At 39.6% G+C, this 20472-nt stretch overlaps 1 protein-coding gene across 1 annotated transcript in view; it reads left to right on the top strand.

Moving 5' to 3' along the window:
• The first annotated feature begins 424 nt into the window (after positions 1 to 424).
• The window catches only part of LOC108897994 (apoptosis-stimulating of p53 protein 1-like), a 43106-nt gene continuing 23058 nt past the window's right edge, over positions 425 to 20472 (top strand). Inside the window, 4 exon segments of the mRNA XM_018697827.2 lie at positions 425 to 691; positions 5040 to 5187; positions 7382 to 7489; positions 9854 to 9915. Coding sequence (XP_018553343.1) covers positions 575 to 691; positions 5040 to 5187; positions 7382 to 7489; positions 9854 to 9915 — 435 coding nt within the window. The 5' untranslated portion in view covers positions 425 to 574.

The following is a 20472-nucleotide window of genomic DNA, read 5'->3' as shown; positions in this document are numbered from 1 at the left end:
TCAGGGATAGATGAAGCCTCTTAATAAGGATTTACATTCTCACTCCTGAAGCTGACGAGTAAATTCCTTCCATCAGATTCAGATTGTTTTTATGGTCACACCTTTGAGTTTATCACTATAACAATAAAAACAGAAGCAGCTCCGTAATATCAGAGGTGGGTGGTGTTGACCCGACCATATCAGATTTATAATAAAAACCAATATCAGCTCAATCTCACGGTCTGCTCCCGCTAACAGGCATGAAAAATGTCCAGATTCTCTGTTTTATCTCCCATCAGCCTCTCCTCCTCACCCTCTCCCTCCCTTCATATTTACTGAAAGCCGACTCCCTCCCTCTCTCCCCTCCTCCCTCACTGACACACACTCTTATATTTGTGTTTCCTGCCCTGGCACACACACCCACACACACCCTGACATTCACACATTTCAAACAAACTCCCACCTGCAAAGACACCACTCTCTAATTATCTAGCTATATCTCTTTTTGTCAAACACACATACACACACATGCAACACACAGGCACATCCACACACTGTGGATGTGCTGTGTGTGTTTTTGCCTGATGGTTTTCCAATGAGGCGTTTCTTTGGGCGGGCGTTGGAGCGACTGGTGTTTCTGTCTAAAAACCTCAAACTGAGTAAATGCAGGAAACCGAAGAAGAAGCTCAGAAGTGGGAAAACCAAACCATCGGTGAGTGAGAGACAGAACAGCTTGACTTTCTTTTAGAGATATTTGTACATATTCTTCACAGTCAGTGTTGTGCAGCTGAGTAAGGCAAAGGAGAAGAAGTCGTAGCTTGAGATGTGTGTTTGCATTTGTGTTCATGGGAGTGACAGGCGCTGTATGTCAGCAGAGCCCACATTTTGGGGCAGTTTACTGAATGTTAGGATCAAACAGGGGCAGATGGAAGCAGGTTGGGGGCTTCAGTTCAGAGGATGTTCACCGACCACTGTGCCACTCTGCTTTAAATGAACACACTGTGTGGAAATGCTCTGCAGTAACTAATAAAATGAGCATTGATGTGTTTTCTGCAGCAGTCAGACTAACAGAGGAGACAGTGCTGTTTGTCACTCCGGCCTGCTCACAGGCTCGCTCTCCTCTCTGACTATCTGACTATCTGCTCCTCTCTCTCTAATGCCTAAAATAGCCAGAGTCACTCCATTCAGGACCAGAGGCATTTTAGGAACCACAACTCAATCTGCCACTCTGTGTGTGTGTGTGTGTGTGTGATATTTTGTGTGTGTGTGTGTGATATTTTGTGAGTCCTATTTACTGATAGACAGATTTAAGTTTGAATATGAGCTCATAAAGTTTGAAAAAACCATGATCAGACTTGCATGCTCTGTCTATGACAGACTATATATTTAAGTTGCTTACTTTAAATCCATCTATTTTAATGTATTCCTCAGCTTATAATTCACATTCAAACCAACATTACTTTCATACTACATATTTCATGATATTTTCCTCAGATTCATTATGAATATATTGATGTGGACAAGTTTAATCTCATCAGTTAGTTCTACAGACACAATAGAGAACCTGTTTGCTGGTAACAGTAGAATATACAGCAGCCTTCTGACTATATCATAATGATTTTGCAGCAGTATTACGTTTGGTGACCTACCTCTGACCTATATAGTCAGGTCTATCTATAGAGAGATTTGAGGTAATATAATCTATCTTGTAGAGGCTGTGTTGGAGGTCCACAGTGGGTGTAAACAGCAGATTGGATTTCTAAACACATATTTTCTTCATGCCATGTAAGACAACTGACATTTCACAATATCTAAATCTTATTACTTCTGTGTCTCGATAGTGTCAGGTCTTAGCAGGGGTTACAATATAATGTAGCTGTTATCTTATTAGCATCAGGGAATAATTTAAGAATCTGTACTTAATTCCCTTTATGATCGTAGACATTTGCACCACGCGTCACAGTTGCAGTGTAAAAGGTAGGGGTGCAGGGGTGGGAACTATACATGATGGTATTGCAGAAGGTGTCCAGTTTAGTGACCTAGTGACATCATCATTAAACTGTGACCACCAGCAGCAAATATCTACTTGTTTTCTCTCAGAGTAAAATCACTAAGGGTAGAATGTCTGGATTATTATATTGGATTATTTGTCACATACACAAGCAGTATGTGCAGTGAAATCCACTGTGGCATTCTTATTAAGTCTGTACTAAAAGACTAATGTAAACAAAATGCTAATGTGTTTGCAGGCAATGTGCAGGGCAATGTAAAGGATTCTCAGAGGACAATGTGCTAGACAGAGGATAGAGTATAGATGCCTTGAGGAAAAAAAGGGTTTATGCCTCTGCACCAGTGACAGTCGTAGCGAGGATTTATGTTTTTCGGGTTGTCCATCTGTCCATCTGTCCGTCCCTGATATCTCAGGAACACCTTGAGGCACACATGTTCACTTGGGCTCAAGGATGAACTGATTAGAATTTGGTGGTCCAGAGTTCAAAGGTCAAGATCACTGTGACCTCACAAAACACGTTTTTGGCCATAAATCAACAATTCATACGCCAATTATGACAAATTTTACATAGATGTATTAGATAATAGGATAGAATGCTGACGTTTTATAAACAAAAGGTAAAAGGTCAACTTCACTGTGACATCAAATAAACTTTTCAGGCCATTATTCAACACCATAAGGACACCATAACAACACCATAGCAACAACCATATTTGAATCTTTATCTTCTGTTATGGCTACAACTTTGTGTTTTATCAGAATCAGCACTATTGGCCAAGCATGTGAACACATACAATATATTGGTTTTTGTTTTTATCAATGAACTTACATGCTATTACAACAGACCTACAGCAGAACAAGAACAGTAATTCTAGTTTTTGTATTGGACTTTGGTGTTCTAATTCTAATTCTAATGCTAATCCATTTGCATATTTAAGTCTTTTGAATTCCAGAGTTTGATGCAGTTGTACTCAGTATGTTTAACACAGCTGTTTGGTAGAAGATTAACACAGATTGCTGGTTTCTAAAATTAATGTTACTAATGTTAGAGTGAAAAATGTTACTTTTGTGCTTGTTTTACACAACAGAGGCAATAAAAAGAGTTTCTTATATCACAGTATCCTGCATTTGGAGGTGACAAATGACTTTTACTGAATAAACCTGCACATCACGCAGTTGTTACTTATTTTCTTATCGCTATTAATCATATCAACTGATGCTGCAGTGAAACTCCATGATGGTGCCAGACATTACAACAGTCGCGGCATTGCTACACAGCCGCCGCATGCTTCATCAAATTCTCAACCATGGCAGATGACAGTGTGTGTGTGTCTATGCTGCATTTATAGGGGGATATTTTGGATAGTGTTTTTAGGGAATTATGAGTATTTTGTGGATATCTGGCTCAAATGAGAAAACCACTCTGAATGATTTGATTATATAAAATGCCTTTTCATCTCTGCCAGCAGCTTCTTTAGTGTAACAAATGATGTTTTTGACCATGTCAAACAGAAACATTACAGCCCTTGTGTGGCCACGATTACCCTACTTTAAATGATTTGTGGAGCAGTAAAACCCCTACTGTGTTTGCAGTGTTTTAGGGTTTGGATGTGTGTATGTATTTTTGTATATGCGTGTTTGTGTGTGTGTCTAATCCAAGCTTTAGAGAATGTGTCCCTGCTCAGTCTGTCTGCATGCAACTAGAGATTACTTCACATGATCTGGGACAGGTGTATAGAATACTATGGATTAGTGTGCAGTATATATTTTGAGTGTGCATGTGTATGTTTATGTGTGTGTGCATCCTAGAGTATGCTGACAGTGTACAATGTAATGTGTGTGTATTTGTGTGTGTGAGAGAGAACATTGAGATTAAAAGTGTATCTGTATCTGTGTGTGTGTGTGTGCCTTGGTGTGTCTGTGTGTCCTATCCCAGATTACCCCAAATTTATCTTTCAACTGCCGACTGACTATCTAACATGACATCACCAGTGACATTGCCAATGACATCACTGGTGATAACACAGGATGTCCTCTTTTGATTGCTATTTTAATCTTTTGGCTCCAGAAATTTGGAGGATTTGATGACAAAATGATTTCATGGGGGAATTCATTTCTCTCCAGCTGATACTTTATATTCATATATTGCTTTTCCAAATATGTTAATAATGAGAAACTGATAACAGTGATCATATTCTCAATATTTTACCAAGCTTTTTTTCATTAGTCTAGACAGAACTAACTAAAGACTTGGATAAACTTTAGAGCTTTTATACAAGGACTAAATATAGTGAGAAATTTTAATTTTTTCATTTTTTATAAGGTTAAACCTTTGTCCTGAGCCTAGAAGGAATTGTATGTGTGTCTGTGTGTACACAAGCACTTATTGATAAGTAATTAAAGCTGTGATCAATGATGTCAGGTGGATCGCTGTATCTTGTTACAAGCTACTGTAACTGTAGTAGCTGTTAAGCGAAGTCTGCCACTTTCCCTCAGTTCTCAATGGCCTTCTTATCACTTTACATTAACATATGTTGTATCTTGAAGTCTTGAAAGCTTTAAGATTGAATTAGATTAAATGCCCATCTGCAGCTGAGGTCTCTATATTGTTATCCAGGTCAAGTTGCTTTCAACCTTGAGGATTTAAATGTTCTTGTGTCTGACTGGGCTTTAAGCAGTTTATCTGCATTCACACTACTTGTCAATGTATTTAGATGTATCCTCAGCTGTGTGTGGAGGAGAATTATTTGATCCAGTATTCATTGTCTGTTTTTTCACCTGAATTTTTCCACTTTAATCTTAATATGATCAGCCATGTTGCTTCTTACTGCTGAGAAATGAGCAGGACTGAGTAATCTATCAGTACTTTTCATTGATACTATGTTGACTGAGTGGCTAACCAGGGGTTAGCTAAGTTAATTAGTTAATAGTCGCATCTGATGTCAATCAGTCATCAGTGAGAAATACTACAATCCATTGTGTCCAAACATAAGGTGGAAAATAACAAGACATTTAATGACATTTAACGTTTTGGTTTCTATGGTTACAGGTGATCCTGACGGTTTACCTCAATGACACCCAACAGATGCTAACTGAGGTCCCAGTTACTCCAGCAACCAGAGTGGTCGACGTGGTTGAATACTGCAAAGAGGCTGGCGAGGGGGAGTGTCATTTAGCTGAAGTATGGAATGGACACGGTGAGTCCATCTGTTGATCCATCAATGCTGAATAAAAAATGCTGACTGATACTGCTGAACCACTTGTAAAGACAACATCTCAACTTCATAAAAGCCATAAAGTTGATTTGGTGAACATATTAGCAAGTGGTTGCTAGTTTACACTTTAATTAGACAAGTAGAAATCGTGTCTAGTAATGACTCTCCTTTTAGCACTGGTCTGGTGTCAACCAACTCCTCCAAGGCTGGCTTTTTAACTGCTAAATGCTCCACTAGGTTCACCAGCTAGTTGTCTTTTCATTTCCACTGAAAATAGTTGCCTTCTTCTTGAAGGCAGGTTGATGAGAATGTGAGACTAAACCCAAAATGTAAAGTTATGTGTTGTAAATCCAAAACAATGAGATGCTTAAACACTCCATAGATCTGAGGGAAACTGAAGGGTAATGTGATGATTCTCTGTGTGTTTGTCACTACGAGCGACCCCTTTCACATTACATATAATCATTTATATGGATATCTTAAAAAACAACCCAGGAATATGAAACAAGGTAAAGAAAAATATAATCAGCAAGAGGCCAATACAAAAGGTGTTCATTTATGCAGATGATACACTGATTAAATTAAATTAAATAAGTTAAAATTGAAGCTCAGATTCCCCTTGTTGCAGCAGTTTTCTGTGTGACTTGAGCTCATCTGAAGCTTCAACAAAGCATATCAATCTGTCTTCACAGCCAATAACCCAAAGACTAATGGGGTCATTAGAAAAATCAGACTTACTAAACACTAATGTGGTGTTTAATACAAACAGAAAGGAGGCAGAAAATTGATTTTTGTAGTCTGTTGACCATTGATGTGGAGCATAAACCCATCAAAAACTCAGCTATTTGTAGTCTTTTCATTTCTTATTTCTGTGTATCTTTATACACACATGACCACACATAATTCACAAGTGTCCAGTGCTGATATTATTACTATTGACAGACTGTCTCTTGAGTCTTTACATGATTATAATCTGGCATTATGTGACAGGATAATCACAGTGGGACTCTGGCCTAGATCGTTTGTTTTGATGCTAATTATAAACAAAGTCAGACCTATATCACTGCTACAGCCTGTGAAATCAATAGAGTGCTAAGTGCCTTCCTGTATACTGGATGCCATTGTAAAACTTGAATAGACCAGTCCATCACACACAGACACTGAGAGCTACTGTGTCCATTAAAGCATGGCCTACATTCATTCAATCATAGCTGTGATCCACATAACAACACAGTGTGTTTGTGTAGCAGTGTGGTGTGACTGAGCGGTCAGACAGGCTATAAATGGATCTAATACTATACTGTTTCTTGAAGGGTGACACTGTAAAGCAGGATATACTAAATGGTGGTATAAATTGTGTTGTGTCAATGTGTTGTGGTGTGACGAGAGGCCATGCCTCAAGGCCACAAGTAGCCTCATGGCTGGTGTGTGTGTGAGGCCGCAAAGCCACTGTCTACGTGTGTGTATTGTTAGCTTTAATGGATTGATGCATTTTGCTGTGAGAGGATTGTGGTTTAGTCCTGACAACACTTGTGCTAGTAAACACTAGCATGCTTAAAAAAAACAGTACAATACAGACGCCATTTGGACTGGTCATTGTTTAGGGATAGTTTTAGTATTAAAAGTTATTTTAGAGTTATAGCAGGTTTCTAACCTTTTTTTCATTTACATTTATTTTACATCTGGAACATGGAAAATTAGAAGAAGGTTTTAAGTTGTTAAATGTCTAACTAGCCCACTTTAACATCCCATTTTCATTATTTTCCCCTTTAGGGAGCTATAGAAGTTAACACACATCTTTGACTTTCTGATTGTATCTTATATACTACATGATGTTTACACAAAGTGAAATATACAAACTCAAGACTGCATGTTTTTTAAATTAAATGGAAATATGTTACATGTTTTGTGCAATATTTTATAATTCAGAGATCATTACATAAAAGCATACTCAGCATGATAACATCTAAGAAGTGTTTACTAGATAACAGCATTTCAGAGAAGAAACGGAAAGAATGGAAGAAAATGTGCTGTTAAATAGAACTGTAATTTTAACTGAATGTAAATAATGATCTTCTTTATGAATGATCTCCTCCTGGTTTGTCTGGATAAATAACGATAAGGCACAGTCTACAAGAGTTCAGCTAACATTTTATCACCTTCTGTCTGTCCTCAGAGCGAGTTCTCCCTCAGGAGTTGTTATTGTTGGATCTCCTTCAGCAGTGGGGGGCCAGAAGGCCTGAGGTCAGCTTCTACCTCAGACACTGCCCCTCCTGGGCACAAGGTACAGCACAACAAACACACATAAACTACATGTTGAGCACACCCAAACTTCTTACATGAGTCTAGTTGCTGACCATCAAGAACCTTCAAACAGGTTTCATTTTTTCCAGTATTGAGTAACACTCACTCATGTGTGGAAAACACACAAACATGGAGACGGTGGTGTGTGTGAGGTTTAGAGGTGAGGTCAGGGGTTCGGTCAGTAATTAGCAAGATAAGATGATTAGAGTTACGTAACATGGATGGGGAGGGGGACACAGATTAGGACAGGAAGATGTTTGAGAGATGTCAGATGATATTCTGCCAAAATAGCAGGTTGAACTGTTTGTGAAATCAGATCACAGCTGATTCAGTATTTAACACTGATGCTAAATGACTTTCTTTTCCCTGAACTTAAACTTGATCAGCAAAAAGGAAGTGAATGAATGGTTGTGTAACTGTGCGTGTTAGCAGGGCTGCTGTTGTATGGTACTGGAGCACTGGTGTGTTTTTGTCTGTGTGTCTGCCCCCCACAGGGAGAGGACAACCTCACCATCTGCTGGTGTATTCCCCTTTTACCCCTCATTCATTAAAAACATAATCATCATTCATTAGAATCTCATTATCATCATATGCTTGTGAACTGTGAAGTGTATTCTGAATAATGAATTAAATGCTTATTAGCCAGGTTTTTTTTACTTGGCTGAGTCACCCAGCCCATTAAGGTTTTCCCATGTGTGTGTTTTGTTTATTACAGTATCAGGTTATAAAAATGAATCAATACTATATTTATACTACACCTCTTCTCATTCCTCTAAAATATTCTGTCAGCCATGAACAGATTTTAGCCCAATTTTCTGTCCCCTGTCATTTCCCATCCCCTGCAGCTCTGTAATAGGTTTAGGAGCAGCAGGGTAAGATCAAGAGTAAGATAAAAAGAACAGCAGTTCATTTGGGTTCCTGCTGTGAGTAGATGAGCCCGTTTCCAGCACCAGCATGTAACCCAGATGTGATTTCGATGTGATTGATTGCCATACAGCGTCCACATGCAAATCGATGAGGGATGTGTGGCTGGTCGATGCCCCCCTCCTGCGGCAGCCAAACTGTCCCTTCAGTTTTGCTGCCAGCTCGTGTTTGGCTCTTCACCTAATATCATAAAACAGCTTCTTAAACTAGCCAAGTGCTCTGCGAGGACCGGAGCAACACATTACCCTAATGTATTACCTCCTCCCAGGATAATTTAACATCATCTGCCCTCTGTGCCTTATTTGAAGGTTGCCTGTGGTGAGTTTGCACCTCCCACACAAGGACACCACATGATCAAATAATCAGCCATGTAGTGGATGGAACAGAGATGATTAACTTGTCATAAGTGAATCTAAGCTCATCACAACTAATAATAATGTTTCCATAAATGACTCTCGATTATTAACATACTACTTTAGGTGTACCAGTCAGTTGAATGTAAGTACTGTTTTAAGTACTGTGTTGATTGTATGATACAATTTTAACTGTTCCAGTGAATGTAAAGTACATCTCTAAGTGCTCTATTGACTGGAGGTGAATAGTGGAGCTGCCTGGGATTAGCCCTGATTGAACCTGTCTGGTCTTAGTGGCATTAAAACGAATGATGCTATTTATAGATTACACATTCAAAGAGAGATAGAGCTACATATAGATTAGAGAAAAGAAGGAATTCCGCTTTATTATTTGTACTCAGTGTTTATCTTATTCAATGACATTTCTGTCTCACCCAAAAAAGCAGATAAATACATTTTCTGTTGGATGTTTTAGATTTTATAAACAAACCAGCATGCACACAGCCTGCAGAATCAATATTACTGTAATGCAACACCTTGTCCTCTGTATTTCAGTGTTGTTACACAAGGCAAGTTGCCAACAACATCCTCTATGTCCTTAGTAGTAGGAGTAAGAAAGACTGAATTTAAACAAGGACAGTGCTAACAAGGACACAAACATAATCATTTTCACTTTCAACACTAGAATACATTGCAGAGTACTGAAACTAGACTTCATGACTGACATGAAAAATATCCAAAAATATACATACATAAAAGATGAAGATGAAGACATTTGCAATACATTAGAAATTTTGATGGAATTGTGCATTTATGTGCAGTGTAATGGAAAGGAAAGGGGATTTTTACACCCTAAGGCCGATGTCGCCTGTCCATTTATCTTTGTGATAAGGCACACACATGGTTGAATGGTTAATTAAGGCCAAGGCCCTTTCTCTCTCTCTCTCTCTCTCTGTCACTCCCTCCCCCTCTGTCTGTCATACAAGACTCAGCTCACCCAGGTCCATTTTAATGTGTTATTTCAGTATCTCTGCTCAGATTTCTTTTCATTGTTCATTTATATGCAGGAAGTCAGCAGCCTTTGGAGCAGAGCTGGACCTCGGAAGCAGCAGAGAGCACTAATGACAGGGTAGGTGGACACACACACACACACACACACACACACAAAGGAGCTAGCCTGGGCTGAAGGTGCAGGACATGCAGTGTTGTGCATCTCCAATTAGCTAAACCTCAGCGCCCAGGATCTATTGTGCATTGTGCATATAAAGAGCTTCAGTTTGTCTCCAGCACAAGACAAGGCCTTTACTTGAAAAGACACTGCAGATTCCACTCAACCATAGTAAATACAGTCCTATAACAGTTACAGTATCTATTGTGTATACGCTAAAATACATATAGAAATGTGCAAAATGTGCAGTTTTGGACCAGAGAAAGGACACTCAAGCTGCTTTTGCAAATGTAATGTGATCCCGAACTTGTCTAGACATTACCCAGAGGAGCTGTATGTGAGTTAGTTAGAATTAGTTGGACCACACATTAAAAAGACGCCACCGTGCCAGCTATCTAGTACAAAGACCATCGGATTTATAATGCGCGACTGGGTGCGTTGATGATGTTTCTATCATATCTCCTGCGCACTGTATGCGGGCACCACCACTCACCTAAACCAAACAGAGTATTTTGAATAGGTGAGAATGTGTCTGACACAGATAATCTCCTGTTCCGTATTAATTCATCCCTTTGTTTAAACCTTGAGATGTGTTAACTAGCAGAACCTGATACTCTAGCTATACAAGCACACCTAAAGCTGCACATTCTTTAATATATTTGTACACTGCTGATTGTGATTGAGACTCCCAAAGTAAAAGTATTACAGGTTTAAAGACTTCTCAGCAAAGAGCCAGTAGAATTAAGTCCAAGCCAATGAACCATGTTTATTTAATTAGATTTTCTTTGTGAATACAAATTAAATATTAAAGATGTTTTAGTTTGTGTGAATTTTTGCATACATACAATGCTTGTGCACATTTGTGTGTATGTATTTGTCTGTGTGTGTGTAGCCTGGCGGATTAGCCCACGGATTAGTGACAGTGATGATTATAGTTCCCTACCAGCAAGAAACCATGTGAACACACACGCACGCACATACACATCCCTGTACAAGTATCTTGGGGTCCCATCATTTACATAATGCATTCTTTACCCCCTTACCCTAACCTTAATCAAAATGAACTGAATGCCTGACCCTAACTAAACCAAATTGTACCTGTAACCCTAAAACCAAATCTTACTTTTCATGTAAAACAAGCCCATGCTCTCTCTCTCTCTCTCCCTCTCTCACACACACACACACACACGCACACACTGCATACTCAGCTCATACAGTGTAATTATTGTATATATGTTGACAGACAGAGAGAAAAACAGAGAAAATGGGAGGCCTTTTGTCAATAACATGACTAATTACCATTAGCTTACTGTTTTGTTTTGCTAGCTTGCTTTATCCTGTTATCTTCCCCTCAAAATAACGAGTCATATAGTAAAAAAAGCAGCTGACCTCATGTTAGCAGCTTAACTAACTGCTATTTTCAACCATGTTAGCTATTGTATTAAACCCAGGCTAGACATCAGCTTTGTACATGTTGGTTAGGCCTTGGTTAGCCAGTCACTAACCCTGTTTGTATACGTGTATCTGTGTTGGTCAGTCTGCTGGTTAGTCAGCTGGTGTGTATGGTTGTGTGTGTGTGCATGTGTTGGTCAGTCAGTGAAGGTAGGATTAGCTTGGTCCCATGACATAACCGGGCTAAGAGGATTGTTCGCTAGCCAAACAGCTCCTCCTCCTCCCTCTTCTCTTCCTCTCACCTCGCTCACTCCTTCACAGTCATCTTGAAGTCTGTCTTTCTTTTGTCCACTACCTTTTACATTTGGTTTAAAGCAACAACAAAGAGTTTAAAGCAAGACAGAAGAGCGGGGGTGAGTTCTGAAAATGTGTTTCTTTTTTCCTTATGTGTGTGTGTGTGTGTGTGTGTGTGTGTGTGTGTGCATCTGTATTTGTGTGAAGTTGCCTGTGTGTGTGTGTCAAGCTCAACAAAGTATGTGTGTGTTTGCTTTACACTTTCTACCCACCTTACACTTTCTTGCCACCTTCACACATCAGCTCTTCATACATAATAGAACAATTGAAAATGTGGAAATAGGAACAAATGTAAAGGTGACTTTGAGATGTAAGTGTGTGTATTACTTTCTTTCTTTCTCCTTAAACTTCTGAAGAATATTCACACACACACACACACACACACACACACACACACACACACACACACACAGGCTGTTTGTCTATGTGTCAATGTGGGACTTTTGGCCTTGTGTTTCTGCATGTGTGTCACAAAATCAGGGCGAACTGAGTGTTTGGTCATTGTGTGGTTTACATCTTGTGAAAACTGGATGCAGGCAGGGTGTGGCTTCTTTTGGCCATGTGTGTTTGGGCTTGACATTGTTATTTTGTCCGTGTGTGTGTGTCAGCCTTACTTTGGGATGTGGATGCATGACTCTGAGGGTGTGACTCCTGGCTCTATATAATCATATCCAAAAGCTCACTCACACACAAACACACACCATGCTGTTTCTTCCCACAGATTGACGTAAAGATGATAGCGTCGACAGATGTCTCTGTGCATAAGGGAGACAGAGAAGGAGATTTATAACTTTAGTGTAGAGCAGTTTTAGATTATTAGATTATTCACCACTCATATCAATAATAATGCCATTACTCATTACAGTAAGTCTTGTCTTTCATTAATAATTGAATGAAGGACTAAAAATTAAGGAGAAGTCAGTCTTCCCTCCTGGCTTAAATGGAAAACCACACTCTGTTGATGTCATTCTTTTACTCAGAAAAGTAGCAGGGATCATTTCACTTTTTTGGCCATGCTAAAGTAATAGTATTACTGACATTTTACACAGGAATTCATAGTCCCTAGAGGAGTCATTATGGATTTGATGACAATTCATTAACACCATCTTTGGGTAAAAATAATCACTGGCAGGGCTTTCCAGATATGTCATTTGATATGTGTGTGCACATAGGGTGTAGAGAATGAAGGACAAACTTTAAATTATAAAGTAATGACCAATGTACAGTCTCCCAAGACGGAAGTATCTCTGTTTGTTCAGAGTGAACACAAAAAATGTTGCTATTTTCCATACTTTGAATATCACACGTCAAATAGTTAAATTAATTAATTAATTTATTTATTATCTATACCGCTATTCCGTAAGAGTTGCAGGGTGGCTAGAGCCAATCCAAGCTGACATTGGGCAAGAGGCGGGTTACACCCTGAACAGATTGCCAGTACATATTTTATCCCTGCTATTTGAAATAAATATATGGTATGAAAAACATGTTCATATTGTTATGGTGTATTTCTGAAATTTTATTTCTCAATGCAGAAATAAGATGTTTTTCCCCAGTTAACAAGGCTTGTTGAAAGGTTTACAGCCTTGTTGTGACTGTGTTTGCATATACATATAAAGGTGACACAAAAATGTTGCTATTTTCTACATTTTGAATAACAAATTTGTCAAATAATTCAATCCAGTTTACTTATTTATTAATTATTCTTATTTATTTTTGCTTCAACAAGATAGGCAATTTAGATCAAAAATTAACCTAACTGCATGTCTTTAGACTGTGGGAGGAAGCCAGAGAACCTGGAGGGAACCCACGCAGGCACAGGGAGAACATGCAAACTCCACACAGAGAAGTCCCTGATCGATTCCGGAACCTTCTTACTGTGAGGTGACAGTGATAACTGTGCTGCCCTACTTCAATTCAATTCATTTTTACCTTCTTTTTATGCTTGTTGGAGATAGAGTTGGGAGATTGAGAGAGAGGAACAGTTGTGTTCCCCTAACTTTGCTCTCAGTCATTCTTATAAGTCTGGGTTTGTGTTGTTCTGTCGTGTAAAGATGGAAACCACTCGCCTCCTCATTCTGCTAAAGAATTTGCGGGTCCTTCGAAATATACTCCTCCGGCGGGGTCCATCTGGGCTTGTGTTGACATCATCAGCATCGGGGAGTGTGATGGCAGCCGCAGCTCCAATGTCCGAAGAAATGGAGGCTACAGCTCCATCGGTTGGGCCAACATTAGCTGAAGTGTTACTGGCAATTGGGAAACAACCAGTGTTTGGATTGTCATCATTGGAAGCAGCATTGCCTGACTTTTCTTCGGTGGGAGTAGCAGTGTCCCTGACTCCATTATTAAAGTCAGTTGCTGCGGAACGTCCTGTTGATATCTCAGGGGTGGCGACTGCTTTATTCTCTGAGCCAGTGAGGACTGAATTTTTGACACGGACATTTGAACTGACTGCACTTTGATTGTGACAGACAGTGGATGAGTCTGCGTCAAAGTCTTCAGTCACTGGCTCTATATCATCACCACCAAAGCTTGGGAGAGAGTCTTCACTGATGGTGGTCTCTGTATTATCTCCTCCACTAAGTGTTGTAAGAGATAAGTCTGCATCATAGTCTTCAGCAGTGGGTGGCTCTTTAGCATCTTCACTACTGAGGATTGTAAGAGATGAGTCTGCATCATATTCTTGAGTTGTGGCTGGTTCTACATCATCTTCACCACCAAAGCTTGGGAGAGATGAGTTTTTAGTGGTGGCTGGTTCTATATCATCATCACTACTGAAGATTGCAAACGATGAGTCTGCGTTACTTTCTTCAGTTGTGGCTGGCTCTAAATCATCTTCACTACTGAAGCTTTGGAGAGATGAGTCTTCACCGGTTGTTGATTCTGTGTCATCTATGCCACTGAAGCTGGAGAGGGGTGAGTCTTCACTGGTAGCTGCCAAGATATCATCTTCGCCACTGATGAATGAGAGGAATGAGTCTTCATAAGAGATATATTCTTCACTGGTACTTGACTTAGTGTTATCTTTGTAATGTGGATTGAATGAATCATCAGATCCATCCAAATCTTCCAGGGGAAACAGCCATTAATATACCAGCAGTATCTACATAGGAGCTGGTTCTATTTCCCAGGTGAGCCATCGTTACATATGTATGTTTAAGGGCTTCCCGGGGACTAATCCTCTGTTCAGCATCCACTTGCAGACACTGTTTCAGGAGGCTTAAAAATGCCATCCTATCCTCATATTCAATGGGGTCCCGTTTTGATGGGCATCTCCGCACTGCATCTTCTAAATTTTGAGCCATGTCAAAAAACCTCTGAGAAACTTTTGGCCTGACTCCAGTCACTATCTCGTATTCAACTGGTGTCCTCAGTCTCCATCCAGAATTCTCCCGCTTGAAAAACTTCCATGTGTTTTGTCCTGTAATCAGCTGATAGTGCTCAGGCTGACCTAGCATGTGCAGAATGGCCTTCACCCAGTGATAGTCACAATCTGAGGGGAAGAGGTGAAGACCAAAATAGAAAAAACCCATCATGCAGCCCATTCCCCACATGTCAACAGCTTCTGTTAGGGGCAGGCCGAAGTATACCTCCGGAGACCTGTATGCGCGTGCCTGCAAAACCATGCCCACTTCTGCTTGATGGGCTGGAATGGCCAGTCCAAAATCAATAAGTTTGATTTTGAAAGGTTGGTCTTCATGATTTACAAGCATTACGTTATCCGGTTTTAGGTCGGTATACATAATGCCCATATCCTTTAGGGCACTGAAGGCGACCAGCAGCTGGTGAATAATGGGCCGAATCTGACTAAGATTCAGTGACACCATTTTTCTTTGTTTCATCAAGTCCCAAAGACTTTTGTCCAGCATTTCAAATGCTAGACAGGAAGCACCATGGAACTCGAAATTGTCAATAAATTTGACGATGTTCTTCTTGTCTGTGTCGAGAGCTCTGAGTTGTCTTAACATTTCAACTTCATTTTGAATACTCTTGTTATTATTATGTTTGTGAATTTTTATGGCCACCATTTCTTCAGTTTGTAAATTGAAGCACTTGGCCACTTGGCCAAAACATCCCTCTCCCTTAAATTCTAATAATAAATAGCGAGCTGTACCGCTACGAAGTACGTCATACTTCTGAAATTGTATCACTTCCTCCTCACTTGAAGTTGATGCAGTGGACGACATTTTTGCTGAAAAATTTTTCCAAATACTTTTGTAATGTGTCTTTCACTTCTCCTCTAACTCTCAATGTAACTGGAAAGTTTCTGAGAGTCTCTGCCCTATGCAAAGTGGGTTCTGACATCATCACTGATGATGTCATAAATTTCATGATGTCATAAGAGGATCAAAGGAGATGAAAGGCAAAACAGTTTAAGATTTTACATTTGAAAAAAAACAAAAAATAAATAAATGATGTCACATCACAGCACATGAAGGTCATCTTTTGATAGCTTACTGTGATGCCTGTCTGGCATAATACACCCTCACTACCTTTAGAGCTAACTTTGTGTAATCACATTTAGCATCATCAATGTTAAGTTTCTCACTGGAACTAGATGGTTGTGTCCAAAATCACTTATGTGTTAAAACACTTTCGGACAACTTGGGTTGTTTTCTCTGTGGCGTTAATGACATCATTGCTGTCGCACAATTATACAACAAGTAGTTCCGACCAAGCAATCTTTATGATTTACAAGCATTACGTTATCCGGTTTTAGGTCGGTATACATAATGCCCATATCCTTTAGGGCACTGAAGGCGACCAGCAGCTGGTGGATAATGGGCCAAATCTGACTAAGATTCAGTGACACCATTTTTCTTTCTTTCATCAAGTCCCAAAGACTTTTGTCCAGCATTTCAAATGCTAGACAGGAAGCACCACGGATAAACAGGGAAAAACAGCCTTTACTCTGACATGGGAATGCTTTCAGTATTCCCAGGAGGTTAGCCCTGGTGCTAACCTTGAAAATAAATAGCCTAAATAACTGCTTTTTTGAGGTACGCATTTGTAGCAGTTTGTAATCAAGTAAAACCAGATTCAAACAAATTTCGCATAATTTCTATAAAATAAGATGAATTTGTGTTAATATTGGATTATATTTTGATGCAACAGCTATTACAGGTATTCTGCCCACAGTTTGTTAATATGTCTGAAGTTCTTTTCACCAAATGGTAGATATTGTCAATGTCAGAAACTCCTAATATTTCCAACTTGAAATTATATGGAGGCTGACATGAAAGGTTTTTTAATGATATGACATGAACACCTAGCACACCCTCACAGGGGTGGTGAGCCCTTGCATTATTTTATGACTTCCCATCTAAACTAGCTTTACTTTAAACAGAAAACCTCTAATTGGAATTAGTAGTAGGTAGTGTTTGGATAAGTATCTATGTTTACTGTAATATTATGGAAGAATTTGACATAGCACTATGGTACAATATCAGCTGCTAGCAAAAGAAATATATAACTGCCAGATAAATATAACTGCTGAATGTTGGTATTTTCCAGATAGCGTCCTTCTCCCCAACACAGCCTCCTACAAACCTCGCCTCTAACCTCGGAACAACCACGGGGACTGTCATACACTTTGAGTTAACACATGCACGCACACACATGATTCACTTTGTTGATCCAACTGCACGTAATTCAATCCCATCCAGCTGTGTGAGAGCACTGCTGAGGGATATATTAAGAAGTCAGGTGTATCTGTGTGTGTTTGTGATGCTCTTGACAAAACACACATGTCAGGGGTTGTGTTGACGTAGATTAAGATGAATATTTTCATTGTATGTCATCAGTAGAAATGCCTCAGTAGGTTATACAACAGCTTGGGTTCAGGGGCGTCGGCAGACTTGAATTGTTAGATGTGACCTAGTGAGAGTTTTTTAAAGGTTTGGCTGCCATAAACAACACTTAGAGCATACTGGTATTAAATGTGCATTTAACATTTTCTCTAAAGCTTGCCACTGACATGACCACTGGGTGGTATTGTGTGGCTTCAGACCTTTGACACAAGTGAATGTTGCCTAAATCCAGCTGGCCTGTTTTTATTCCTGAATTCTGGTTTAGGTGTTCATTGTTTTGCTCAAAGACACAGTCAGGACACATGTTTGGTGATGGACAAGCTGTCTGCAGTGGGGTTCAAAGATGTGACCCCTCAGTTACAGGATGATCTCTGTAACCAGCAGGCCACCCTGCTGTTTGAATGTTAGTCACTGGAGTGGTTCTGATAACAGAGTTTTCCCCTTTGCTCCAGCTGGAGCTGCAGGAATGTCTGAGGGTTGTTATTGTAGATTAGGAGGAATATTTTTACTGGAGGCGTACAGCAGATGGGAATGGGATGGGTTTCATTGCTAGAGGGACCTATGATCAGAACAACGTGTGTGTGTGTGTGTGTGTGGTGTGTGTGTGCATGTGTTTGTGTGCCTTGTATGTGTGCATAATACACACTGAGAAGGTCAAATATTCCCATGTGCTTCAGATTATAGCTGCGATCAGAACATACGTAAAAACTGCAGCAAAGACCAGCGGAGAGAATTTATTGACACCAGTACAGTGGAATTTCGAAATCAGGCTTCACCAGAAGTACATGTCCCATTAAAAGTACTGTTCAGGGCTTCATCCTGAGTAAATTCTCACAGTGAAACATTTCCCACACTCTGAATAAATGGCATCTGTACACTGAGATACAGGAAACAATGTGAACAGAGTTTTCTGTGTAACATGGTCTGTGCATGGCAGAGTGACCGCATTGAGGATTTCCAACTGTCAAGCCCATAGGCAGCACTGCCTGGGATGCCAGATTTGATTGACACCAAATTGTCCAATCAGAGCCTTGAACCTACTGTGAAGCTGCTGCGTCTAATGCAGCATTGCCAGCAAAAATAAATAAATAAAAAAAAACAATAGTAAAGATACAAAATATATTTATTTTAATTTAAATATTTAAAATCCAGAGTTTCTTAACATATACAAATCACAGGTCTGTGCCATGGTTCACAGTAGCTACATCCATGGGTTAACAACTTAGAGATTACGACATGCACAAACAAAACTTGAGAATAACCAAACCACAAATAACTTGTGAAATACAGTAACAGATTTTCTAAGAGGTGGCAGTGACTGCTGCCTAATGAGGTGTCAGCAGAGATGTGAATGGATCATTAATGGCAGATTCAGAGTCTCTTTTACATAATACCTTATTAACATGGTTATCAGGCTGGTTCCAAAACAGCTCTATACTATATCACTCTTACAGAAAGAATTATGGAGCTATGTTGTGCCAGAATTATCACATGATCAGAATTTGAATTATTGGTCATGTGAAAGGTTTATATAATTATTGTAACACTAGTCTTCTGTGTGGGCTACATAGTTTGGAAGCTTTTATGAGGCTTTTTCACTTTGGAACATCATTTAAAAAAACTTTGAGCAGTAATGAACTGAAATGACATTTGGTTTTGGCAGTCATCAGTTCTCTATTTCATGCCTCTAGTGCTCTGTCAGTGTCTTCCTCTTCTTGCTCTTCTTCAGCTTCTTAAAGTTGTGGCAGAATGGACACAGCCAGTGTCTCTGTCAATCTCTATACTAATTGGAGGGCAGAAAGGGCTGATTCATTGGAATGTAGCCTAAAACTTTTTATAAGGGAAAACCACCCAATGGGTTCAAGAAATAGCTCCAGTGATTGCAAGCAGCCCAGAAGTGTTTTTACCCACCCAGTCAAATAAAAGCAGTTTTGGATGGGCTGAAAACCACCCAGTATGGCAACACTGAGCTCCACCAGTACCAGTGTTACACACTTTATATTCAGCTCTCCTGATCAGAGGAAAGTGAATGTTGGCCTGAAATCAGTTTAGCTAAGGAAATGTTTTTGTTTTGTTGGTTCAAATGGTTCAGGTCCAGATTGTTATCCATTTGATCAGTGATCAGAGATGTTCCATTTACATAGCTTTGAAGTGAACTTCACATGAACCTGTGAGCCAGAAAGTAACTTTGCATTAATCTGGCTGGGGTGAATGAATAGGCTTTCCAAACAGGACTGCAACACATCAAGACATTGCACAAAATCACACTTCATTGCACACATGTCACTCAGTCAACATGGAGCCAGTGATATGGAGGGAGCACAAGGATGTTAATGATTAATGATGTTAATGTGCTTTAATCATTTAGTGCAATTTCGGCCATAATTGCTACAGTTTCCCCCTAAATTTGAATCTTTTTCTCTTTGAAGCGCTGCTGACTCTCCCAAAATAATTAAAGCCTGTGAATAGTTTGAGTGAATTTTAATGTCTTTAAGTGGTTTTAAGGGCCTGAAAAGAGTCCAATTCCTGAAGGAAAGTTAAGTAGTTCAAACATATCAGTTTCAGCCTTTAACAATTGCTGAATATTAATGAAAATGTCAGCCAGTTTCAATACCATTGATAAAAATAAGTTATATTTAATTATGAAAACATAATGAATCACTGTTAAATAGTCCCACACTTAATGTTGTCAGTGTGTCAACTCACACCCACAGATGCCTGCACCCCGAAACAGCAGTACTGGCAAAAATTCCAGCCTGCTGGATGTGTGTGTGTGTGTGTGTGTGTATCTTTTCGCCAAGTGAGACAGATGTGTGTCTGTTTCACAGAGTGAAAGAGAAAATGTATGACGCAGCAGTTAAGTCACATGTCAGTGTGTGTGTGTTGCAGAGAGCGAGACAGCCGAAAGAGAGAAGGGGAGAATGTGACGCAGCAGGAGTCAGCTGTTACTCTAGTGTGTGTC

The sequence above is a fragment of the Lates calcarifer genome, linkage group LG19, assembly GCF_001640805.2.
Source record: "Lates calcarifer isolate ASB-BC8 linkage group LG19, TLL_Latcal_v3, whole genome shotgun sequence".
Classification (NCBI taxonomy): domain Eukaryota; kingdom Metazoa; phylum Chordata; class Actinopteri; family Centropomidae; genus Lates; species Lates calcarifer.
Note: the sequence above shows the minus strand (reverse complement) of the source record. Positions and strands in the feature narration are given on the sequence as shown.